General features: G+C 37.0%; 1 protein-coding gene across 2 annotated transcripts in view; it reads right to left on the minus strand.

Moving 5' to 3' along the window:
• eml3 (EMAP like 3) overlaps window positions 1–27,876 on the minus strand; it is a 39,172-nt gene that overhangs the window by 1,829 nt on the left and 9,467 nt on the right. Inside the window, exons 2-22 of one of the 2 annotated variants that reach the window (XM_077227845.1) lie at window positions 22,168–22,344; window positions 21,787–21,898; window positions 19,763–20,206; window positions 16,235–16,348; window positions 14,092–14,120; window positions 11,425–11,454; window positions 11,103–11,223; window positions 10,113–10,262; window positions 9,958–10,027; window positions 9,675–9,785; window positions 9,237–9,332; window positions 5,687–5,821; window positions 5,247–5,385; window positions 4,543–4,694; window positions 4,302–4,427; window positions 4,033–4,164; window positions 1,278–1,345; window positions 1,073–1,161; window positions 800–897; window positions 580–667; window positions 384–482 (exon numbers count right to left, since the gene is read on the minus strand). In XM_077227845.1, coding sequence (XP_077083960.1) covers window positions 384–482; window positions 580–667; window positions 800–897; window positions 1,073–1,161; window positions 1,278–1,345; window positions 4,033–4,164; window positions 4,302–4,427; window positions 4,543–4,694; window positions 5,247–5,385; window positions 5,687–5,821; window positions 9,237–9,332; window positions 9,675–9,785; window positions 9,958–10,027; window positions 10,113–10,262; window positions 11,103–11,223; window positions 11,425–11,454; window positions 14,092–14,120; window positions 16,235–16,348; window positions 19,763–20,206; window positions 21,787–21,898; window positions 22,168–22,344 — 2,580 coding nt within the window. The remainder of the gene's footprint in view (window positions 1–383; window positions 483–579; window positions 668–799; window positions 898–1,072; window positions 1,162–1,277; window positions 1,346–4,032; window positions 4,165–4,301; window positions 4,428–4,542; window positions 4,695–5,246; window positions 5,386–5,686; window positions 5,822–9,236; window positions 9,333–9,674; window positions 9,786–9,957; window positions 10,028–10,112; window positions 10,263–11,102; window positions 11,224–11,424; window positions 11,455–14,091; window positions 14,121–16,234; window positions 16,349–19,762; window positions 20,207–21,786; window positions 21,899–22,167; window positions 22,345–27,876) is intronic. The other variant, XM_077227846.1, reaches the window with a different exon arrangement.

A 27,876-nucleotide genomic window follows, 5' to 3' on the forward strand; every position in this document is an offset into this window, starting at 1 on the left:
CCTCACTTTATAGCATTTTTACACAAGTGTCTAAAACGTTTCACAGTGCAATAGCTTTGCAGGAAGGTTTCTTCAAGCGTCTTGGAAATATTGCCACAGTTCTTCTGGATTTAGTCTGTCTCAGTTTTTTTCTGTGTCCACATGTAATCCCAAATGGACTCGATGATGTTGAGATCAGATCATACCGGCTCTTGTGCATGCAAAAGTTCCTACTTTCCCAGTTGATGAAAATAACATAAACAATTCCATGTGGTCCATTTTACTCCAAATTTTAGAGTAATAAAAAAATATCAGCCAGCATAAAAAAACTAAAAAACTGAAAAACTAAAAAAAATAAAACACTTATAACAAACAATAATAAAAAATAAAAGGCTTTCTCTCACCCATGACATGGAATCCAAGCACACAGGTATAGGACGCCCACTCTCGATCTTTACTTTCAAACCGGTTCCTCAACAGCTTGCAGCCGCTTGCAACATCCCCTTTTTACACAAACATAAACATTTAAATGCATTTTAAATAATATCTCGCCTTGTATTCTATGAATATGTCTCTGTATATCATGCACACGAGCCTCACAGTATAGAATTTCATAATCGCCGGAGTTAGACATGATGTATTTTCCATCTTTGGACCAGTCGAGGTGAGTAATGAAACTGGAGTGCCCCTGAAGTTACATTTAGGGAAGAGATATATCTGCATGACTGATAGTGCAATTTAACACAACCCCTATATACAACAAACCAACATTAAACAATTTTACATCATTTAGGATACTGTCCCAGTATGCTTTGCTTACTGTGCACTTTCCGAATCGTGTGTAGCGTCGACCAGCGTCAGTGACGTTGTAAATGTAGATGAAGTTATCATGGGAACCAACAGCCAAAAAGCTGCCATCTATGTTTGGGGGAGTAGTAAAATAAAAGTTCCTGATTGTTAACAGGCTTATGAGACCTGCATACCACATTAAAACACATGCCCTATATTACACAAACAAGCTAGAAACATAAAGATAAGAAAGAGTGTGCCATAGCTTTTTTTTTTTTGTACAGTGATTTTGTTGACCTCTGACCTGGTGAGTATCTCATTACAGACAACTGCTCGTTCCCATCAGTCAGGTCTGACACCACTTCTTTGGTTTGCAGATCCAGTACAACCCATCTATATAGGTAAGGGGTTAAAACCACCAGAAAGCCATTAAAAAGGGAACATTTCACAAGCTCACTGTAAACTGAAGCTGTAATTGTTATCGGCTGTGCTGTAAATAAATGTTTTACCTTCCAGTACTCAGTCCAACAGAGACAAGAGCTCCATTAGGGCAGAAATCAGCACACAGACCAGATTCCTAGAGAGATGAATGAATAATTGCAAATTCATTTTCACATTACAAACTCTCTTCGCTGCCCATCTTTGGGACTCTGTGAGGATTTTGCTAGATTCTTTGGCAATAAAGTTTCTAACCTGAGAGCTCAATTTCAAGTCTCCGAACAGGAAATACCAACAGAGATGAGTTCACCTACCCTCTGGATCTCATTCAATCCTGTCTCTTTACATTCCTTAAAGGAAATATGTATGTAATCCTTTTGTATGTATGACACTTTACATCCTCGCTATCTGAGACAATTATTTGACACTGTCGGCCCTGGGTTGAGGTCGTTATTTAATAAATCTTTGAATGAAGGAGCTATACCCTCGAGTTTGAAAATTTCCTCAATTACACCTGTACTAAAAGTAACCCTCAATTGATGCCTTTATTTTATCAAACTATCGTCCTATATCCATAGTGCCGTTTATTTTAAAGGTATTAGAAAAAAAAATATTTTTACAGCTTCAGACTTTCTTAAATGACAATCATATCTTTGAAAAGTTTCAATCAGGGTTTAAATCACTGCATAGTACAGAAACTGCTCTTACAAAAGTTCTCAATGATATTTATATGGGTACAGAGCAGACTCATTTTAGTTATGTTAGATTTGTCTTTTCTGCTTTTGATACTGTTGACCATACGATTCTCGTTTCTCGACTTGAGTCTTACGTTGGACTAGGGGTCCTAAACTGGTTTAAATCTTTTTTAACTAATAGACGTGTCTCTGTAAAAATGGGACATTTATCCTCTTCACTCCGAAATCTATCTTGCGGTGTGCCTCAGGGTTCTGTCTTAGCTCCTGTCTTATTCTCACTATATCTTCTTCCTCTGGGTTCTATTTTTAGGAAAAACAATATCTCATTTCACTGTTATGCTGATGACATGCAGATTTATATGCCTATGTCTAAGATAAATAAGAGTGCTCTAGACAGTCTGACAGCATGTCTTGAAGAGGTAAAAGCGTGGCTTGCTGATAACTTCCTATTTTTGAACTCAAACAAAACAGAAGTTATTGTTTTTAACCACTCAGAAACTAGGCAAATTTATGATTTTGACCTTGGATCTATAGGTCTATCTATTGCTCCCCAGGTACGGAACTTAGGTGTGATTTTAGATAGTTCCCTCAAATTCGATAAGCAAATTAGTGCTGCCATTAGATCCAGCTTTTACTCTCTTCGCTCTATAGCGAAAATCTTATCTCCCTAAATGCTTGTTAAAGACTGCAAACGATGCTCTTATTACCTCACGCCTGGACTATTGTAACCCTCTTTATTTTGCTGTATCAAAGTCCCAAACGGCCCGCCTACAGATTGTTCAAAACATTGCGGCAAGATTCCAAATGGGAAAAAGGAAATTTGACCATGCCTTTTGAGATCCCTTCATTGGCTACCGATAAATTTTAAAATTGAATTTAAAATTTTAATACTGGTGTATAAATCTTTAATTGATTTAGCACCTTCTTATCTATCTGACTTAATTTCTATTCTCCCACTAGAAGTCTTAGATCTGAAACGAAACTTCTTCAGACACCTAAAACCCGTCTAAAATCAAGGGGAGACGGCCATTTGAAGTGGCTGGTCCCACACTGTGGAACAAGCTCCCACTTTATATTAGATCAACTTCAAGTTCAAGTCTTTTCTTAAAACATAGTTATTTTCTGTTGCTTTCAGCTTACAATGATTAATCTGCTCTGAACAGCTTATTATTTATGTCACTAAATTCCATTAGTTTCATTTTCTATGTGTACAGCACCTTGGTCGGCCAGTGGCCGTTTTCATCAAAGAATCTTGAAAAAATAAGTTTGACTTCTGAAGGATCGTGTGACACTGAAGACTAAAGTAATGGCTTCAGAAAATTCTGCTTTTCCATCAACTGGAATTTTTTTTTCAAAAGAAATAAAAAAAATATATAGATTTTTTAAAAGTAATAATATTTCACAATATTACTGTTTTTACTGTATTTTTAATCAAATAAACTCACCCTTGGTGAGCATAAGAGACTTCTTTAAAAAAAAAACATTAAAAAAATATTACCAACCCCAAATATTTGAACAGTAAAAAAATATTAAAATAGAAAACAGTTATTTTAAATTGTAAAAATGTTCTTAAAAGGTCTTAAAAAACAACAACTTTTGAGTGGTAGTGCAAGCGTGTCGAGATCACATGACCAGCCAACTACTGTTTACTTTATCTCAAAAACACCCATATTATCAAATTACCAAATACTTTCATCATTGTGTATTTCTACTCAGATAACCCCATTTTTTGCATCCATGCCAATAGTGTTGTGACACACTTAAAAAGCCATTTACACAATAACGTTTTAAACTAAAAACGCACAAGACCTTTTATGCATTTTGACCATTCATTTACACAACAATGGCATTTCGTGGGCATGAAAATGCAGATTTCAACTTTTGAAAACAGTTTTTTTGAGAACGATGCAGTTATTGTCTCTCTGACATTGCCAACTAATGGCGTTGCATAAATAATACAGCGTTTTTAGGCATTTTCTCGGATAAGTGTGAACGGGCATCGTTTTGACAACAGTGTCGTCTGTACGTGAAACCTTTGAAAAACCCAAAGATTTTTAGTACATCGCTGTAATGTAAATGTACCCTTAGTGTACCTTAAATTACAGTTACAATTTTCTGTGACCATTCTGACCTCTAGTGGTGTGCACCAGTCCAGTTTGTGGTCCTCTGCGTTCCACACACACACTTGACGATCATTTCCACAGGTAAGAAAGATGTTCTGGGAGGGGTGTGTTGCCAGACCCCACGTTTCATCCACATGTCCCTGACAATTGAATGAATTGAACATTTTTAGATTCACTTAGGACTACAAGATCAAAACTAGATAATCCGGTACAAATGCTTAAAACAACTAGTGGCAACTGAACGATGTATATTTGCATATGAATCCAATCCATCTACCTGTACAATGGCCACAAACCCATCTGAAAATGATCCTCTCAGGATTGCATTTCGTGTCGTGCCAACGAGCAGCTCCTCTCCATCTACATCTGCAATGGTGCGGACTGCACCAAATTTCTCGGGAATCTAGAAGAACAAAGACCATTCAAGAAGTTTTGGATTTTTAAACGACACTGTGCTTTCATATATTCATATGGCTACAAACACGCAGCTCTAAAGATAAAACAGAGTCATGTTTCACCTCACACTCTCTTTCAGGCGCAAGGTCTGCGCTCCAGCGGATGATCTTGCGGTCCTTGCCTCCACCACTGAGTAAAGCTCCACCCTGCAGGAGGCACATTGTGAAAACGCTGCCTTCGTGAGCACGAGTCTGCTTCATGATCTGCAATGTCTCTACACGCGAGGAGAGCAGAACAGGTGGATTAGTAAATTTGAAGAGATTGACAGAATCTAGTAGAATAGTTTCAAATAATGAAAACGGACTATATTCAAATCTATTGAGAGCATCTGTGGCGTACTGTTGTTTACCATAAAGCATAAATTGTACTTGTCCCTCAGTTTTAAATGTAAAGTAAAATCTATTGTACACACAGTAATACTTCTGTACCGACACGGTTGCAAGGTCTGAGCAACAAAACCAGCCAATTGGCCAATCAAAATTAGCCCAAAAATAGGCCAATATGATTTTCTCCGTCAGTGGCCAAATTCTTTGCTGATTTTGTATGTCAACCCATGGCAACAACTTAAAAGTAGCCCAATTCCAGGGGAATAAATAAAATGAATAGCTTTAAATGCTACAAATGCATTTAATCATCATAACATTTTAACTGAATATGTGAAAGATGGATGTTTATGTCGAGATTTGCTAATGATTAAGAAAGTTGCAATGTAACAGAAGAAGTGTTTGATAATTTCTTCTGTATTGTAATGAATCATTTTGCACACCCTTTGCTCCTTTTCCTAATGTTTTGATATCAGCAGCTGATTTTCCCCATGTGAGAATGTTCCCCTCAGAGTCTCCCGTTAACACATCACCCGTAAGACTGAACACGAAGCACATGATGAACTTGGGCTTTTTGTATTTCTGTTAAACACACAATAAACAAAATCAAATACCAAACAAAGAGTGAATACATAGCTGAATGCATTATGAAGCGGTTCTCTACTCAATGTAAGCCTTTAAAGCAAATCATAAACTAGATATGCAGCATATTACTGTAAATTGTACCCAAGTAAAATGACGATCTCACATGGAAATGCCATAGTAGCACAGTATTGTGAGTTTTTAATTTATATAATTTCTTCCCCTTTTCGTGCATGGAAAAGCACATGATACTGAAATTGCAGTGGAGGACAGTCAACTTGGTGGCAAAATATGGACTCACTCCAAAGATGCCCTGTTTCTTGGTCATTGTGAAACCGCTCATGGTCCAGAAGTAGACGTGGGACTTTCCGCAGGAGATGATGTTGTTGGTGTCAGTAGGGCTGAATTCCACGGCCAAGACTGCCTCATTTGTGCTCTGAAACACACACACACACACACACACACTGATTTTAATAACTGCGCAAATGGAAGAAAACAAAACTAGAGGTATTTCACATTTCATGGAAAGAGAGCACGATTGCATAAAGAAAGGCCTTAAAAACTGCTAGATCTGCTTATTTTTCAACCCTAGTAGAAGAAAATAAACGAAACCCTAGGTATTTATTTGATACAGTGGCTAAACTAACGGAAAACAAAGCTTCAAGCCCAGATGTTTTCAAACAGCACAGCAGTAATGACTTTATGAACTTCATTACTTACAAGATTGATAATATTAGGGAGAAAATTATAACTATGCAACCGTCTACTACAGTATCGCATCAGACAGTGCATTGTAGTCTCACTGACGAAAAATTCGATTCATTTATTGCTATAGGAGAGGGTGAATTTTATAAACTCGTTAAATCTAAATCGACAACATGTATGTTAAACCCTATACCGACTAAACTACTGAAAGAGATGCTTCCAGAGGTCATAGATCCTCTTCTCAATATAATTAATTCACCTTTGTCATTAGCATACGTACCAAAAACTTTCAAGCTGGCTATGATTAAACCGCTTGTTAAAAAAAATGCAACTTGATCATACAGAATTAGTCAATTACAGGCCGAACTCGAATCTACCTCTTCTGTCAAAGATACCAGAAAAGGCAGTATCTTCACAACTATGTTCCTTTTTAAAAAGAAATGGTATCTGCAAGGATTTTCAGTCAGGATTTAGACCATACCATAGTACTTAGACAGCACTCATCGCTATTGGTGTTACTTGATTTAGTGCTGCATTTGACACCATTGACCACAACATTCTTTTAAATAGACTCGAAAATTATGTTGGTATTAGTGGAATTGCATTAACATGGTATAAATCATACTTATCTGACCGTTATCAGTTTGTAGCAGTAAATGAATGTCTTATCGGTTTAAAAGTTCAGTATGGCGTACCACAAGGCTCAGTACTAGGACCACTGCTGTTCACTCTGTACATGCTACGCTTAGGAGATATCATTAGGAAGCATGGCATTAGTTTTCACTGTTATTCTGATGACACTCAGCTCTATATTTCTTCACGTCCTGACAAAAATTACCAATCCACAAAATTAACAGAATGCATAACTGATATAAAAAACTGTATGACTAGTAATTTCCTACTACTTAATTCTGAAAATACAGAGATTCTAATTATTGGACAAAAAACTTCCACACGTAATAACCTAGAATACTGTCTAACACTTGATGGCTGCTCTGTCAAGTCTTCGTCGTCGGTTAGGAACCCTGGGTGTGCTCTTTGATTCGGTATCTGTAAAACAAATTTTTTCATCTTTAAAATATATCTAAATTACGTTACAAGCACGTTTAATACATAAACTACAGCTGGTCCAAAATGCAGCTGCTAGAGTTCTTACCAGAACCAGGAAGTATGACCATATTAGCCCGGCTCTGTCAACACTGCATTAGCTCCCTATTAAACATCGTATAAATTTTAAAATATTGCTGATTACTTACAAAGCACTAAATGGTTTAGCTCCCCAGTACTTGAGCGAGCTCTTAACGCATTATAGTCCTTCACGACTATTGCGATCTCAAAATCCTGGCCAGTTGATAATACCTAGAATATCAAAATCGACTGCTGGCAGTAGATCCTTTTCCTATTTAGCACCAAAACTTTGGAACAATCTTCCTAACATTGTCCGGGAAGCAAACACAGTCTGTCAGTTTAAATCTAGACTAAAAACACATCTCTTTGGCTTAGCATACACATAACACATTATAGACTTCTATAATTCAATGTTAGGCTGCATAGTTTAGATCAGCCGGAACCGGTAACACTTCCCATAAATCCTGGTGTACTTGACACATCATAAAAGGATGGCGTCTACGCTAATATTAGTCTCTCGGTTTATTCCGAGGGTATCCGCAGTCCGCCGGATCCAGGCCGTATCCAAATCTGATGAAAGACCATCGCATCGACACGACGACAACGCATCCCTGAAGTGCCAGCCTCATCAACATTGTGAAGGCCTCATGGACACCTCAACAAACTCGTCTCCATACCGGCGTGATGACTCCGACCCCAACCAGATAGAACTGGATAAATATTGTGAAAGTTCTGATCCAATCTGACTTCTGACCTATAATGCTGCCTGAATCATAATCATACACTGTTCGTTCGTTGCCCAGAGGAGAACTGGCCCCCCGACTGAGCCTGGGTTCTCCCAAGTTTTTTTCTCCATTCTCTCACCTGATGGAGTTTTGGTTCCTTGCCACTGTTGCCGTTTTCGCCTTTCTTGCCATTGGCGACATTTAATGTTATATTTAACAATATTATTAACATTATTTTCCTGTTATCTCTATAAAGCTGCTTTGAAACAATCTGTATTGTAAAAAGCGCTATATAAATAAAGGTGACTTGACTTGCCCCACACACACACACACACACACACACACACACACACACACACACACACACACACACACACACACACACACACACACACACACACACACACACACACACACACACACACACACACACACACACAGGGTGAAGACATATAGTTTTCCAGAGTATATATGACTGTGCCAGTGGCTCTGTGTTATTACAGGAGAAAAGCTGCAATTCAACTATAAACATCCAGTCAATCTTCAGCTCACGTCAGTTTAATGACAGAAAATTACTGTAATTGTCCTGTATTATTAAAAAGTGTAGTACTGAAACTGTAAATACCTCTTCAAAGTTCAGCAAAATAAAATGTCAATGCTTATGATTTCTCAATTGTTCAGGCTCTTTCATTTTGTACAGCAACCATGTTCTGGGTATTCATCTTATTGTTTCCAGAATTTCACCAAAACATACTTTTGAAATGCTTGTGAAATTCTGAATGATATTTAACTAATTTCAAATGACTTTATAAAAATAAACCAACTCATACTGAGATGAAAATCTAACTCAATCAGCAAACAGAACTCCCTTGACAAAGCGTCATGCTATTCTAAGTCCAACTACTTCCTAAATCCATTACTAGCAGCACAGCCCAAAAATAAAACACGAGAAAGAAAAATTACTTCATACAAATGGCCAGTCTTTAAAGCGCACGCAATCACTCACACAAATCTACTGTAAAATATTTAGCTGCTCCCATAGCAACCCCGCTCAAACTACTTGTGCAGAAGTAGGAAGAAATATTTAGGACAAAGGGTCACACAGAGAAAGAAACGATCCACAATAAAGCGGACAGTTTTTTTTTTAGCATGTGTATGTGCTTGAAAAAACATTGTCAGGCTACTAAAAATGAGAATGTAAACCTGATCCATGTATCTTTATGTAGATATTATAATGGTAGAAACTATTGAGCATTTGTGTGTGTGTGTGTGTGCGCGTGTGTGTGAACAGACCTTGACTTCAGCATGCTTTATATTTTTATTCCAGTCCCATACAGAAAGCATGTGTTCATTGGAATCATCAATCACACACAGGAATGTACCAGCATCCTATAGCAAGGAAAAAGAGAAAGGAATATATATATATATATATAGAAATATATTTTAATTGTAAATAAATAAACATTGATATATATATGCATGTATGATCAATGTTTAGTTATTTACAATTAAAATGCTACTATTCCAAAAGACTGTCACATGCTAAAAGTCAATGTTTCTAGTCTATAAATGCTTCACAGACCAAAAGTCTGTATCCTTGATTACAGTATTATTTTATGTATTCATTTCTTTTTTGATATTTTATATTCTTTGCACATGTGAACAGCCCTCTATTATCTCTGTCTGCTGTGTTTCAACTGGAAAGAATGTAAAATGAGAGGCAATACTGACTGAATTGGAAAATGCTACGGATCCGACACCTCGCTCAAATGTGCCGAGGCCGATCTGCTGCAGTGTCACTAGCGTGTTGGAGTCCCAAATGTGCACAAAGGGCTGAAGAGGCTGACAAACACAAAAAAATGTAAGCAGGTAATTGATGCATAACATCATTTTTTCTTGCTTCTTTTTTATGAATGTATAACAGACTTACACCATTTCTTTAAATTTCATGTTCATGATTTTAATCAATGTCAACCAACGAATCTTATTAATCAGTGGAATTTGATTTATTCACCTTGCCATCTTTGTCCACCCCCGCTGTCTGTCCAGATGCTACACGCACCTTGTCTGGGTGGATGGCAAGACTACAGGCCAAAAAGTAAGAGAAATTAAGGACATATTAATCAGAGAAAAAATTAGGTGCCCATCTAAATAACTCTCTAAACTCACCATCTGACACAGTCTGTGTGCTTGCGATAATGTCTTTGTGTTTGGTTGCTGATGTGATACAGGACCACCACGCACGCAATAAAATAAACTGCTTCTCCAGACGGCAACAGGTAAAGGTTTGCTCGACAGTCCCGTCCCCTGTAACCATAGCTGGAAATAAAAGGATCAAGGAACATTTGCTAGTAGCTATGTATTATATAAAGGAAATATAATTCACTGTGTTTGGCCATGTGAGGTAAGAATATATACATATAGTACGTATGTATGTGTGTATGTATGCAGGGCTTGATATTAACTTTCCACACCAGCCATTTTTTCAGCATTTTGACATTATTCGACCTTTTAAGCGCAATAAGCAGCAAAAAATAACCTAATTTAGTACTGCGAGGTGGCTTTATGTGGGGTGTGAGCACAAAATCTGCGTAAATTAGTAAAACTATGCGCAATACGTGCAATCCCACACAGAAACTCAAGCCCAGTAACACCAACAATATTCATCAGGAGCAAATGAAACGAGTGAGTGAGGAGAGGCGGGTTTGTGTGTCAAATTGCTGTCAGAGAGATGAGAGAGAGTGAGAAAGCGCAGCTGGTATCATGTATATATTCTGCAGAAAATGAGAATATGAAGCGTTTCAGATATTTCAGTATATTTGTATCAAAAATCTATATTTTTGACAACACTACATTGCACTTAGTTTATTATTTGAAATGCCTTTTAAAAAGACTACAATTGAAAACTGTATGTAAATCCAACCCGCCAAAGTGGCTAGTAGGAGTGACTGTATTACACCACTGCTGAAATACATCTGCATTTGGGAGCGTGTCAAGCCCTGTATGCATGCACTAAAAAAGTTATTTTATGTTATAATTACTTTACAATTAAATTATATGAGAGTAAATTCATTTTTAATTTAATGTATTTTCAAATGAAATACATTAATAAAAATATGAATGCTAAAAAACAATAACAAAAGAATTGTTTTAGGATACACCCAGTCGAGATCCAGTTTCTGTGAGGGAAGATCAATTTTCAGCTCCTCGTAATTCAGAATGTCTGAAGGAATGTACATGGTGATTGGTCGTCCACGGATAAACATCTTAATTGACTGACCTGTAAACAAAATGAATGTGACTTGAGACACAAGAATGCACAACGTGAGAATGTGAAATATTTACGATGAGCACTATAGTTTGTATTTGTTAACTTTCAGAGTACAACTTATTATACAATTTTTTTTAATACGATTTTTTTTTTTATAGAAATATTTTTAGGCAACAATTAGTAAGAATCCAGTCCATGATAGAAACCTACTCTGAGTTCCCCTCCTGGACCCCTGAGAACCTGTTAAAAGATAAAACACAAACAAACATGATCTCTGCATCTGCAAAACACATTAGGAATTCCTGCAGCCCGACTGCACTCCAACGAGCTCTACAGGGAGCACCAATGAGAACACCTCTCTGACTCATCGCTGTCATTGTCTGGACCTGGATTTGAACTGGATCGACAGGGAAAATTCTGTTTTTAACAGGGCTTTTTAAAAGCAGAGAGGCAAGCAAGTCAATCTGCGTGTCAACTGTGATGGAATGACAATAAAAGCAACAGCCAGAAACCAATAAGCAAAGTTTGTATCATAACATCACTAACCACTGAAGATCTTTTATACAGTATAATATGGGTTGTTTTGATACAAGAGAAAGTGAGAATATCTCGTATTCCTCAGAGTTGAGTTTGAACTATATACGACTCATGCAGGACCGCTATGTCAATGTTATCAGAGAGATATCGCCCAGGTGACGCCGAAACAACATTCCATAAATGTGTCAGTTTCATCCCAGAGGGGAAAAACAACATATGTCTGATGTTGAGCGAAGGCACGATATTTCAAATAAAACCCCCCATTTACTTTTCCCATTCAGTAAAGTGTGCAGGTGAATAAACAATTAAAACGCCACACGCACACAAACGAGAAGGCCAAGGCAGTGCAGTGAAAATTTGGTGTGAATTTCTGGCACGCAGGGAAAAGGAAACACACATCCATCATCCTGGTCAGAAAAGTCAGTGGTGCGGTTGCATAACCGACGAGAGTAACTTTCCAGTGTGAGCACAAGCATTCCTGTGTCTCACTGCTGAAGGAAACATGCATTATGAATAAACAAACAAATAAATAAATAAAGACTAGACATGAGGCCACTTAAGGCTTATTATGGTAATTAAAATTCGCCTGTGCTCAGTAACACTTACTCATACATTTTTATATTCACAGTGACCTCACTGCATCACATTGCATTTTGGACAGAATCTGTTCTCTAATCTAGAATTTGTAGTCTGGGGTCCATGAAGCTACTGCAGGGGGTCTGTGGATGGATACAGTACCATTCAAAAGTCTCGGGTCAGTACTTTTTTTTTTAAAGAAATTAATACTTTAATTCAGCTAGGTTGCATTAAATTCACCAAAAGTGACAGTAAAGACATTTATAATGCAAAATATCTGTCATAAAAATGAAAGATGCAGTCGGGGAAGAAACTGTGGATCGTTTTTCCGTGACTTGCGTCTCAGAGCGTGTGGATGAAAAGCAATAAACGCTGTCATGTTATCTTGCGTTCGGATGCTGGTGTTTGGAAACATAATCACGTGAGACGCTTCTGGGAGAGAATTAAACCAAATCATTCTGATGACAGACTTTGGCTCAGGCATTTCAGAATGATCAAACCAACATTTGAAATGCTGTGCGATGCAAGTTTTTTGTTGTGCATCAAGGGATTTATTCAGTAAATGTGTTTTCATAGTAGTTTATGTGCATGTCTTCTTATTGGATAAAAAATGTATCAGTCTCAATTTTTTGCGAATCTTTAGAATTTATGCACATCTTGGCATTTTCATCCAGATTTTTTTATGCAATATCCCAAAATGCGCATAAAAATAGTTGGATGGAAACACTACTATGAAGACTAGAGCAATGGCTAATGGCTTATTTCACAATATTATTGTTTTTAATGCATTTTTCTGGGGGATAAAATAAATGAAGCCTTGGTGAGCCTTCTTTGAAAAATAAGTGTTTTGAATGGTAGTCTATTTAAAGACATATAAACTTATTAATATAATATATAAATATATAACTTTTTAAAATGTGGTTATTTTTCTGCAGATTGTTGTAATTAGGTTGAAAAAAACAACTTATAATATCATCTTCAGCGGGTCTGCTGCTTCATCATTTGTTATGGTTGCCTCTGTATAGTGTATAACACACTTACATAACCTCATATTATACAGTAACACAATAAAACCAGGACATGGTAAAGGTTATTGCAATAACATTATTTATGAAAGTAATTATATAGGCTTAATGAGAAAACCAAACGTTATTGTATTAGTGGGTCCCTGGGTTGGCTGAGACCACCTTGGTTAAAATGGTAGATGAAAAGCTGAGAAAAAATTTTCCCATTATTATTCTGAATCCACAGCTGTATGTGTGAGGTGTTGATGAGAGAGATTCAAATATATTATGTTACTAATTCTTTATATATTATTTTTCCTTCTTTTTGGCTGAGGGAAAACATTTTACTCAAGAAATTGTAACCTGACAATCCTGATTGGAGGAAAATGAACAGACAGTGACTACATGATGAGTGACATTCAGAAAGGTTGAAAGATGAGTGACATTCAGAAAGGTTGAAAGATGAGTGACATTCAGAAAGGTTGGAAGGATCTTGTTTTCCTAACAAATGACATCTTTTCCAGTAATCAAACACACCGCAAGGCATGAGAATAGAAAGGAGCATTGCAAGCTGCATAAATAGCGTGACAAAAAGTAACTGACAATCTCTGTATACAGTTCAGAGGTAACTGTACCTGGGGAATTTAGGTAATAATTGGAAAACATCGACCTAATGCAAGTCTGAATTATGACACAGCTAGGCTGCTGAGGTAAAAATAATGAAGAAAAAGAAGGAGAGAGAAAGTGAGAGATGCCTTACCTGTGCTAGAGATAAGGTCTTTTGCCCGGCTATGGAGACAAACACATCAATGAATGAATGAATCATTTAACATACTGAAAACAAAGAATATATTAAAACATGGAAATCCCTTCAGTACAACAATAAACGTAATTGTTTTACAAAGGCATGCCAGCCTCTTTAGCTATTTTCATCACAAAAAACATACTTCAGTTATGAAACTAAATTATTATTATTATTATTATTATTATTATAGAAACTAATTAAGATATTTCTTAATTAGAAAGAAATTTCATGATAACAAGATTTTTATGAAATGCATTCAAATATTAAATATAACTTAATCTCGATCAAAAGCACCTGTGGCATTCTGTCAATTAGTACTAAATCATTTTCACTCATCCTACTTAAAGTGCCCCTTCTATGCTTTTTCGAATATCACCTTTTATGTAGCGTGCAATAAAGCCGTTTTGTGAATGTAAAAGGTATGCAAAGTTAAAGATCACAGTGCTGGAGTTATTTTCTCCTAAAAGAAAGAATCGACACTGAACTGCCTAAAATGAGTTATCAGTAACTTCATAATTCCAGCCTATGGTCTTCAATGGCTGACTGTGTCCTTCTACTACATCTACTCTGACCCTCAAACACAGTAGTTGTAGCTGATGAGGCCTGGAAGAGATTTTTGTTAACATGTTGAGATGACAGTTTTCTGTGCTGCAAAAGCAAATCCACTTTGCATGCTCGCTCTTGAATTGATACGGTAAAATTGATGCCATCGTTACTGTTCGCATCAAACACTGAGGAAGCCTCCGGAGCTGAAATTCAGATATGGTAATAGGGGTTTTGTTTCCGACTCGCGCTGTAAGCGGTAGACCAATCACAACAGACTGAGCCCTCTACCCAATCAGAGCAGAGTAGACCAATCACAACAGACTGAGCCCTCTACCCAATCAGAGCAGAGTAGACCAATCACAACAGACTGAGCCCTCTACCCAATCAGAGCAGAGTAGACCAATCACAACAGACTGAGCCCTCTACCCAATCAGAGCAGAGTAGACCAATCACAACAGACTGAGCCCTCTACCCAATCAGAGCAGAGTAGACAAATCACAACAGACTGAGCCGTCTAACCAATCAGAGCAGAGTAGACAAATCACAACAGACTGAGCCGTCTAACCAATCAGAGCAGAGTAGACAAATCACAACAGACTGAGCCCTCTACCCAATCAGAGCAGAGTAGACAAATCACAACAGACTGAGCCGTCTAACCAATCAGAGCAGAGTAGACCAATCACAACAGTCTGACCAATCAGAGCAGAGTAGACCAATCACAACAGTCTGACCAATCAGAGCAGAGTAGACCAATCATAACAGTCTGACCAATCAGAGCAGAGTAGACCAATCACAACAGACTGACCAATCAGAGCAGACCAATCACAACAGTCTGACCAATCAGAGCAGAGTAGGCTCGTGCAAATGAGGAGTTTAGAGAGAATGGATCCTTGATTGAATCGTTTCAGACACTGTGAGAAAAAATATGATACTGCAATGTATATTATGAGAAAATGTAAGTGTTTTTTGTCTTTGAATGCATGTAAAATTATTGTAAGAAACCTTCAAAACAAAATTAGGAACCTATAAAAATAGCATAATAGGGGACCTTTAAGTAAAAAAAAAAAAAAAAAAAAAGCACAATGGAGATACTAGGTGCCTTACTTATTGCCTGAGGGGCTGCACACCTTTCTCCAATGGGCCAACTGATAAAACTTGAAAAACCTGGTAAACCCAGTAACTTTTTACATGATACATAACACAACCAATCGTACATGGAGCAAACTTCGCCGACTGTAAATGAAGATTTAGACAAACTTACAACTTAAATAACAGAATCATTGTAAATGCTTGACCAATAAGAGCATTACTGTTTTTCTTTTACAAACCTGATAAGACTTGCTCCAAAGATATCCACTGTATTTGCATTACCACAACAATCTTTCTGTTGTTTCTATAAACTGAGGGATGAGTCATAACGATTTTCTGTAGTAACTGACAGCATCATAGATTGTGCTGATAGAGCTTAACTTATTTATTCACTCTGAAATATTTCCTTATGATAAGTGATAAGTTCAGAGCATGCTTGAACTGGAAAAAAAGCAGTTCTCACCTCTCCAGACTTGGAGACCTTGTGAGTAAGTTTGTAGAGGAGGCCGCTTTCTTAGAAAGCCGCAGTTTGGTCTTGTCTTGGGAGTCCTTACTTCTCTCACTGTTCCTCCTGACCCTGATTTTCAAGAAGAGATATTAGTCAGTTACTCCATGAGCCATGAAATCAGATTCACAGAGTGCATGCAAGCATTAATCAATGCAGATACGAGCATGCTAACATGAACGTCACAGAACGTGCTTAGCGTGATTTGAGTTTCCCATCAAGTTTGGACAGCATGCAAAGGCACCTATTATTAAACCCACTACCCACAATCATCCAGAATCAATCAATCATGCAGACACACACACAAGAAAACCATGCAAATAAATCAGAAATCAGAGTTAATGCCACGTTTGATTCACAGTGAATTTGCCCCATATACTTATTGTGTGAGGGAGTATGAGTCTGTGCTCACTGAGGGATTGTTTCCTCTAGCACGCCCTATTTCCTGTTCTTCTGAATACCCTTAGAGACATCCAATAAAAGCTACATGAAACAGGAAATAACTGTGGTCATGTGATCAATGATGATACTTGCGGTGACAGAGAGAGAAGTGAAACGCAGCTGATAAAGGGGGCTGTCCACTCTTAAATAATGCTGAAGCCTTACCCTGACTCACTTTTAACACATTGTTTATGGTTGTCGAAATTAGCGATAAAACATTACATCAGCCAGGCTGCTAACTTAGATATAATGCACAAATGTCTTATAACATTTCGTAAATTTTTTTTTGTTTTTCCATCATATCTACTCTACCATTCAACAGTTTGGAGTCAGTTTTTTTTAAATAAATGAATACTTTTTTATTCACTAAGGATACATTAAATTGATCAGAATTGACAGTAAAGACATTTATAAAGATACAAAAAGATTTATATTTCAAATAAATGCTGTTCTTTTGAAATTTCTATTCAAAGATTTCTGAAAAAAGTATCAGTTTCAAATCAGCTTATTAGAATGATTTCTGAATTTTAAAATCTATGAAAATATAATTTTTTAATAATTTTAAATTATAATAATATTTCACAATATTACTGTTTTTTATTTTTGATCCAATAAATACAGCCTTTGGTGAGCATAAGAGACTTACTTAAAAAAAAGTATCTATATATATATATATAAATAAGTGTGGGTCTGAATATATATATATATATATATATATATATGTATATATATGACAGAAAGTTTAAAATAAAATTTGTATGTGCATGTTGTATATTTTGTTGAACAACAATAATATACAGAGTTTAAACAAGGTAGATTCTGTTTCCTAACTTAATTTTAATTGTAACATATGATCAAGTGTCTATTTAATCAATGCATGGAACTTTTCATGCATTGAACTTTCAAACCGTGCCAGTGTGGTCCATCGTACAGCATTAGTTTCAGAGTTTGTCTGCACAAAATGTTTTTTAAAAACACACAATTGTTTTCATTCAGTGCTAATCCAGCAGAAGACAGACAAGTTGCAGACCACCATCTGAATCTTAGGGGTCCACTGTAGGTCATTTTCAACTTTCTGTCAACATAATCTTGCATTATCTTGTTCACTGTTCAGTTCTTAATGTAATATTTCATTCTGGGTAGCCAAGCTCTGAGATTTCATGCTTTACATTCATAAACCACTTTAACATTTTTACAGCATTTTTACTTACACTGACTGGTCACGTTTAGACATTTTTAACTGTTCCCTCATGCTGAAACTAAAAAAAGCGTGAATCTTTAACGAAGCATGCATTGTTTATTGTTTTTGTCTGGTGCATTGTTGCGAAACAATCTGCCGTAACACTATAGCACCGCGTAGCGTGGACTCGGTAATCTTTTTGCTTGATATCCATGCAAGGATACCTAGAAGGGACGGCACATAACTATCTGTAAAACGCTGTTTACAAGGAACAAAATCCACCCACAAGAATTATAACATTCCGTTTGTGGGAACCAAGTAATACAGAAGTTACACAGACATTTACACACACCGAAAGACCACCCAAAGCATGCATTCAGATACATCAGTCAATGAATCAAGAGATTTGCTTTATTTATAAGATTAAGTGAGATTATTTGATGGGTTAGTATGATTTTAATGCCCCAGCATGGCTCAATCATGAGCTTTTGTGTTTCTGCAAAACCGTGTTACAGCCAAGATTCCCAGGAGCTGTCCTGACATAAATACTCAGACATTTTGACATTCCTGTCACACTGACAACTTTACGGCTTAGAAATGATCTCTTATGTTCAGCATTCACCTGAAGGGGAATCGACGGGTCTCGATTACGCAATATTACAGATGCATTTATTGAGGAATGATGCACTATTCTCGCAACCGTATTAACGGACAAGCATGCCTTAGCTAAATCAACACTTCAACTGAACAAACACTTGCTGCCAACTGTCCACCCCTTTTCTATTAAGCTAAAATTACTAGAACTCTGACATCTGCCCCAACAAATCACAATGCCTTTCCAAAGAAGTCAAAGCATGAACTAAATCCAAAAACAAATGTAAAACTCTGTTGGCACAGAGCTGTGTTCTTTAAAAGAGATCAATGAATGCCAGAAATACAATAATACAGTCAAATTCGTCATCCTGATGTGCCCTTAGGGATACAAACTTCTGTGTCTCTGGTATTGCTAAAGTACCGATACATTACTGTAGCTCAAACTGTAGATCAAATCCATAAACATAAATAAAAAAGGTATGCTTTTTAAAAATATCTTGCAATGTTATTTCAGTTTAAATAAAGAGGAACCATGCTTCTATATGTACTTTAATACATATAATATAATAGTATAATAGTTCTCCTGAATATATATTATATATACTATTTTGAGTATATGTTTATATATTTTTCTCAACTTGTTTTTTCTATTGATTTCAAAAATCAATGAAAGAGTAATGGTAGTAGTAGTACGGTAAAACTTATAACATATATCTATTAATTTCTTAGTTTTTAAAAATGAAACTGTTATCCTCTTCGTGTAAATGACAAAAACACAAATTTGTGGAAACGGTGACGTCATGAGCATTGCGTGCTCAATGCTTTCACCATCTGTCTTGATTGTATTCACCGCTCTGTAGAGAATGCAAATGTGCGCAGGCGCATAGTGTTTCTTTACAAAATAGCATCGCCAACTACAGGCCTGGAATGAATAATATAGTGTTTTTAGTCGTATTCCCGGATCCGTGTGAACGAGAATTGTTTTGACAACGTTGTCTTCTGTACTCGAAACTTCGTCAAAAACTCGTACCCTAAAACGGATGCACTAACATCTCAAGTAAAATCAGAGCTGACCTGCACTGCTCCTAATGATTATCCACTCATTCATATTGTAAATAAAGCCCAACCTGGGTGCCAAAACCGGCTCAACAAGCTGTAACTTTGGTTTGTGCAGCAACGCAAGCATTAGTGTTAGGATTAAAACCAAAACCAGAGGCAGTGAATTCAAGCAGCCAGCCAACGCTTGATTCCACTTTTGGGGGTCAACGCACAGTGTTTTCTCATCCTCCTGAATGGAGGAGAGTGGGCCTCCGTGCGGGATGGAGGTCGGCTCTTTTGGAGGTGCCGGCGAGCAGGACGTTGGGGTTTGAGGGCATGAACCCTGACTGTCTTCGCTGCTTTTGCTCAGTTGTTGCTGGAGGGTTCTGATTGTGGTGGGCTGGATGGCGTCTTCTACAAGGGAGCTCCAGGTTTGGTCTTCATCGCCGTCTTCCTCTCCCCTGAGCTTCGTCGGGGTTTCATCAGCGAAAGGGATGCCTTCAAGTAATGCATCCTCCAAGGAGAGACTCTGGCTGGTCCGTGTCAGGGCCAGCTGGACGGAATTGTGATTTGGGATCCAAGGTTCGGTCTGTGTGCACATGTCACCAGTGCTCGGTTTGTGGTTGGAAATGGTTTTATCCCCGCCCTCCCCATTTTCAGCTGTGTTTGAGATACGGCTAAAGATACACAAACAAAACAGTGTTTAATTGTGTTTGAGATAAACATTGTCTCAAAATGCTGCCTGTTGGGGGAAAATGTTGGTTAAAGTGGTGGTTAAAGTGAACAACAACCCAAAACATTTACTCATTCTTATGTTCCAAACATCTATGACTTTCTTTTCATGAAACACATTGGGGTAAAATCACATTCCAGGGGGCACTGCAATACAACAATTACTTTTAGCGATTAAAGGGGCTCATGCCCTCTATGCCTCCAACAACCCAGAATTGTTCGAAAATAGTCTTAATTCTCATTCAGAGAACCAATCAGAGAGAAGCATAGACATTTGATGCACTATTTCTGAACTCAATAGAAGCAAGAGCAACTTAAATTTCAGCCTGTTTGTCACACAAAGCTGTCATATGACTTCAAAAGACTGCTAAAAATTCAATTGGACTACTTTAATGTAATGCTTATGGCAGTGGTTCTTAACCTTTCCAATTGTTGACATTGTTGTCCAACACATTATTTGAAGGCCTCGCCATTTACTGTAAGCCAAGTTATATTTGGCATTTTTAATGTAGTTATGACAAAGCTGCTTATTCTGCTTAAAGCTGCTTTTTTTCTCTCCATTCTGTCACCTGATGGAGTTTTGGTTCCTTGCCACTGACGCCTTTCTTTTTTTTCGTCTTCATTCGCCATTGGCTTTTGGCTTGCTTAGTTGGGGACATTTAACATTTAATTTTGAATTTAACAATACTATTCTGTAAAGCTGCTTTGAAACAATTTGTATTGTAAAAGCGCTATATAAATAAAGGTGACTTGACTTGACTATTCTCAAACTTTATTGACAGAACCTGGGAGTATTAATATATTAAACATAAATGGCAATTCCAGATATTCTTTTGATGCATTTGTTTGTTTTCAGCAGGAGAGTCATACGGTTTGGAACAACATGAGTGTGAGTAAATGATGACAGAAATTTAATTTACGACTGAACTATTCCTTTCATTACTGCTGGAACCGGAGTTCCTTGCTCAATGGCACCATGGTAATAGCTCAAGGTTCAGTCCTAGTAGGGTTTAAGCCTACAACCTTTCAGGCACAGTTCAAACTAATCACAATACAATAAGGCAGGCCTGTGGTAAACTTAAAAGAGCAACTGTAATTAGCATTTCCTGACATACAAATAAGAAAATCTCACTGAAATAACAAAAATTATAATAAACACAAACAACATTTTTTCAGTTTTCCCTTTTCCCTGGATCCTGCCCAGTGCCCACAATGTCCCAAATGTGAAGTTTGCCAAGGAATGTTGCTCTGCTTCTTTGTATTAAACACATGTGGGTAGCCAGACTGTTTTTCACAGAGCTTTTCTCTTCTCCGTCACGTCAAGCATATCTGCAACTTCACCAAGATGTTACCGCATTTCATTTGAAGATGACAGTTTACTTTATTTTAACAAATAACTGTGTGACTGTGAGTTGACTGTGCTTTCTGTTAATCAGCCTTGTAATATAACTCAACATATAATGTTGGTGTGTTACCTTTTAAGATAATTATTAAAGTAAATAACTCTACCCAGAGTCATCTGTACCTGGTGAATGTCTGGTTACATCCATCAAGAGAGCTGGTAGACAGTCTGCAAGGTTTAGAGATTCCATCGACGTAACAGGAATGATTTAAGACTCGGGCTGCAGCAGGGTTCACTGATGTTGCGCGCGCACACACACACACACACACACACACACACACACACACACACACACACACACACACACACACACACACACACACACACACACACACACACACACACACACACACACACACACACACACACACGTTTGCATGAAGTCTCAATACAACAACTTTAATTTAGAAAAGAAAAACAATGCAATAAAATCTGTAGCAATACATTTAAAAACTGTTGCAAATCTTTACAGTTGCACATTGAAATCATTAACAAACCTCTTACCAGCAATCAGCTGCTGCTTAAGCAGGGGTATCTGTTGATCATGGAGGCGGAGTTTGCGTAAGGCGTCGGCCAATGAGGACTTCAGTAGCGTTATTTCATCTTCCTGTGCTTGGAGGCGCACCTCCATTAAAGACAGCCTGTCTGGACACCCCGTGCTGCTTTCTGCCGACACATCATCTAGATGAAAACAACAAAGCATAAATATAGATCTCACAAAGAACACATCTGGGACAAATGTCACCAAAAAAATAAATAATAATTATTATTAAATAAAAAATAAAATAAAGGCCTAACGTTTCGTATAATTACTTAAATACTTCACGATTTGAATAAAATATAATTATTTATTTGCATTAAAGTAATGAGATGAAAAGAATCTTAATGGTTCTAAAAGGATACATTTTCTTAATGCAAAATTTAATAAGTGTATGAGGTTTAGGATTTATGTAAACTTTTTATAACCTAAATAATAGCTTCTAAATCACTAAAAACACACAAAAAACTCAATACAGCTTCTTAATGTCTTAAATCCTGGAATGTATTAGAAGCTGCATGAGAGTCATTAAGAGTCTTTAGTGCAACTGTTACTGCCTAAGTGTTCAGTCCTCTAGGCCTCAACATACTGAATAAATAGAATGTGTTTGTAGTATTTAAGCAGGGATATACCTCTGTTCTCTGTTACAATAGGCCACTTGAAAACAAACAAAAGCATTTACATGCAACTTTACAGGTTCCTCCACTTACTACACATCATAAAAGCAGACACATTAAACCCTCAAATCAAAATCTGTACTCAATGGTTTCAGTTTGGAGTCATGTCTAATAGCTTTGAGGTCATCTGTATAGACCATGTGGGTGTAACGGTGACGACATGTTTTTTTTGGCGGAGCCTATCTTATGGCAGAAAGTGACAGTTCTGCAGTAGCAGTCTATGAAAGCCACTGAATAAAACTATAAAAAAGGCCATTTTGAGTTTATATCTCACAATTCTGTGGGGAAAAATTTTGAATTGCGAGATTTAAACTCGATATTCTGCCATTTCTTTCCTCAGAATTGTGATATAAACTAAAAATGACCTTTATTATACTTCAGTGGCTGTCAACAAATAGCCTACACAATTGTTAGATAACATTTTTATAATTTAAATGTTGTGATCTATGAAAATAGTTATAGGTTTAAATATTATTATATGCTGTAAATGTATGTTATGTAGATATTTTGTTTACTTCAAATTCATGCTTTAATGGTAGGGTAATCGTCACAGATTTCTTCAGTTCATTCTTTACATTTAATGGCTTGCAACCATAAACATCTATGCTTTGCTTCAACTGGACATCTTCGATTACAGTATTCTGTAAAAATAAAGATAATCTTTTTTGCATCTCGATTATGACATCCAAAAGCTCAAGCTCTTTCTCTTAATCCGTGAACCTTGCCCGTTTTCCTCCACTTGTTGCCACTGTTTTTCTGCCACCACAATGCACTCACAAATGCAGTGAAGTAACTGTGACGTCTGCTCCCAAAGGATCTATATGCCAATTTGACAAAATAATCTTTTAGCAAGTATATCCACCACCAGGATGATAAATTGCTCATTCCACCTATTTAACTAGTCCAAATTCATCCACAAACAGCCTTGTTAACAGTGTCTTTTTTCAAATAATAAATATTGTGTAAATAAAGTGTTCAGCAATTTATGTACATTTACTTTGCCATCATTAAATTGAATATAATATATACAGTATATCAGCAATGGCCATAGAAGGGACCACTATTTAAGTGCATAAACAGCAGACTTTTCAATCGTACATGTCAAGAGAAGCCTTTCACATTGGTGTCGTGTATGGCTGATAAACTGCATCACAGTGATAAACACTCTCACAGTCCTGATTTCCACTCCACACACTGGCCTCACCCCTACACACCTGTTTCATTATGCTTTGATCACCTGGAATTATTGACTAATCTTTTTCTTTCGCAAGATTTTTCAAGTCTGAAGCATTTCCTCTTCAGTGATAACCCTCTATTGACCGAATTACACACCGAACTGCAATATAGTAGTGAACTACAATTGAGCCAGCAACTACTGTCTAGACCAAAACAATAGTTTATTCAAAGGTGCTATTCAAATGTTGTGGCATCAATACAACTTAAATCTCATTGGCAGCATCTGTAGCATTCTGTCGAGTACCACAGATAATAATTTCAACTTTCCCTTTAGTCTGTATTTAAATGAGCAAATATTATGTTTGCACTTGCAATAGGGGAAAGACATTCCAGAGGTTAAGTCGCGATGGTCGTTTCCATCCTATTGTGACATGTATCCGAGTTAAACAGATTTTGTTCATGGGGAATTGACTGGATGGTTGTGGTTTGCAATTGGTCGATCTCATGTGAGTGACAGGCTGTCCCGCCCTCGTGCCAGTAAACACGTCACCAGAGAAGAGAAGAAATATCACTGCAAGAGGCAGGGGAAGTTATTTTGATTTAAGATTATGAGGGCACATGAATTTGAAAAAATAAATAAATAATGAAGTTTCATATATAAAAAAACATTTTAGGGACTCTATCATGGGATCTTTATATGGATTTAGTTTTAATACATTTTTAATTATGAAACAGCTCATAAACACTTTAACATTAGAAAAAATCTGAAATAACATGTTAAACATTCAAGTATTATGCAATCATTTAAGACATTTCTCCTTAAATAGAACTTGTTTGGCATAAAGACTCTTCAAAACTAAAAGAATGCAAGGGTTCTGAATAGAACGTCATTGAACCTTTTTTTCTAGGAGTGTAAATTAAAGTCTGACTGACATGGTATAAACTAGGTTTCACTCAAAAAAATGAATGTAGCTCTTACAAAGCTAGACGAGACAAGCTGCTGCAAATGATCGACCCAAGTTCTTTAAAATACGCAGGAAGTGCGCACAACCAAAGGTCCAGACTTCCTGAACCACAACATGAGGCGTTTTGTGCTCTTTCAGACAGGGACAAATAAAATGAAGCCGAAAGTCACACGCATTACTTTAACTTTCTCTTTTTCTCTCTCTCTCACACACAGAGACTCATAAACAGGGCTATTCAATGTCTCTGGACAAGAACCATGACTCCTCTGCTCTCTTACCACAATGGGTTCATTGAAGATGTAGGGCGCTCTACTCTAGCTAACATGTTTTTCAGTTTCACAAGACCAACCAGCGTCCAAAACCACAAACACACCAAACAGATTTTAATCAGGGCCAAAGTGCTACGAGTGCACAGCTGCCACAAATATGGACTAATAGTGAATCTACTAAAAGAGCATGAGATCCATGAAGCGCAATGAATGCTACAAATCGTGTAATAGCCCTGTTTGCATTAAATAACTTTCATTTATGACTGCATATGGTGACGAGTCACAGTTGTGGACAAAATAAGACTTTTTTCCCCCCTATAAAGGGATAGTTCACACACACCAAAAATCGGTCATTATTCACTCACTCTCACATTGTTTCAAACCTGTAGATCTTTCTGTATAATCAATTGTTTTTTGGGTCACCCATTCCTTTAAACAGTATTTTTCCTAGAAGATTTTGCTTTACAAAAGGGTTAACAAAGGGAGTTATACTAAACTATAAATGCTTGCCAAAAACAGGGCAGCATGGATCATTTAGTTTGATGTTTCATCACATTTTACACTATGAACACACAAAAAAGAGCTAGGATGTGGCAATAGATCTACAGTATATATACATCAAAGTCAACCTCTGGCTGAACTCCATGTGGTCAAACAGTCTCTTAACAGACTGAAGACAAGCAGATACATGCGCAAGAAATATTCAAATTACTTATATGATCTTAAAGTACAAGGATAATTGTAATGCAGATCTGCCAAGATGTCAAAACTTGTCATTCCATGCTGATATCAAATCAGTTTTTATACACGGAGTATTTACTTTAATAACAGACCTAAGTTATAGAAAGGTTTATGAGTGAGCTATAGTATAGTATAGGCCTACTAGTATTTTTTTATTTGATTTAACACAAGCACAAGAACTATCAAATTTAAACATCCCATATAATTTTCCTAAACCCAATAAAAAAAAATGGCGCAACTAGTACAAACAGGTCAAAGTTTACAACATTAAGACCACCTATGTTCTCTCTGTGGTAGATTCAATGCACTCACAAAACAAAAGGTCCGAGTTGCCAAGTACATTCTGTGTCAGAACAGCCAATTGTACCGTAACACAATACGACCCGACTGGTTTGGACCATAATCAAAAAAAAAAGGAACAAAGAAGTGCTCTATTTTTGCATGGTAAAGTTTTCATTTTAGCTGTGTGTGGGGATTATACAGATTCAACTGAGATGCCCAACATATACAGATTCAAACTATAACTCACCATACTGTCTAAACACCTGTTTGAATGAGAACTTACAAATGGCTTATAATGAGAGACAGATGTCTCAAGAATCCAATCTTTCCACATTAACTTAATCCATTCACCCGTTTAATCTGTGAAGTTCCCACATTCTGAGTGGTGTAAATCTTCATAACTACTTCTACACGAACAGATGTGATGTTGATATGATGCTTCTAATATGTTCAGGGTGGTTGTTAAGCATGTCAGCGCAGTTGCTAAGGTATTTTGGGTGGTTAAGTGGTTAGCTACTGGCCCAAGTCAGAAAAGCCCACCTCAAGTGTCTATGATATTATAGTAATAAGATATGACTGAAGTCCCTCCAGTCAGTCTCTGGGATTTCTTGCACATTTTATCATCCACCATGAAAAAAATCAAGTTTGAAAGCTCAGAAAAGTAACAGCTAAAAAAAAGCTGCCCAATTTGATGCATGAATTTATCTCCATAACACAAACAGTGCAAGTTCAGCTCAAGTTTAATACCTGGGGTTTGGTCAAATCACTAACCTTAAGTATGAGCAATAATCATGAATGCTTTACAGCAGTAATAAATAAAGCTCAGATATGACAAAATAATTTCTGCATTTCAACAGCGTCACAGTGTTTCTTTGTGGTCACTTTCTTAAAGTGCCGTAATATTCTTTTTAGAATATTACCGTCAATGCAGTCTGGAATATAGCTGTTTCTGAATGTAAAATGCCTGCTATGTTTTAAAGATCAAAGGTCAAACAAATAAAGTTATTGTCTAAAAATAGAATTGATTTGGAACTGCTGAAACGAGTCGTCAGTAATTCCAGTCTCTCTTCTTGTTACATATCGAAGTAACAATGTAACAAATTTGCATAATGCCAGTCTATGGTCTTCACTGGCTGTCAGCGAACATGTTGTCGACATGTCGAGAAGAAGCTGTTTTCAGTGCTGTGAATCCTCTTTGATTCACTTCAAAAGGATCAGGACTCACGCTGGAATTTATACGGAAATACAGACGCCATCGTTCCTGTTCGTATCATTGTGTATCAAGTGCAGAGGAAGCCTCCAGATCTGAAATTTAGATATGGTTATAGGAATCTGTTTCTGACATGCGCTGTAATTGGTAGACCAATGACAACAAACTGGGCCTTTTGGCCAATAAGAGCAGAGTAAACCAATCACAACAGACAGACTGGGCCGTTTGACCAATCAGAGCAGAGTAGACTCTTTAGAGAGACTGGATCTTTGAATGAACCGTTTTCAGACTCTTTGAGAAATGAGGTGATGTGCAATGTATATTAAGAGAAAATTAAAGTGTTTTTTTTTTACCT

Source organism: Siphateles boraxobius, unplaced genomic scaffold, assembly GCF_051911475.1.
Source record: "Siphateles boraxobius isolate OS27281-9 unplaced genomic scaffold, OSU_SipBor_1 130, whole genome shotgun sequence".
Lineage (NCBI taxonomy): Eukaryota > Metazoa > Chordata > Actinopteri > Cypriniformes > Leuciscidae > Siphateles > Siphateles boraxobius.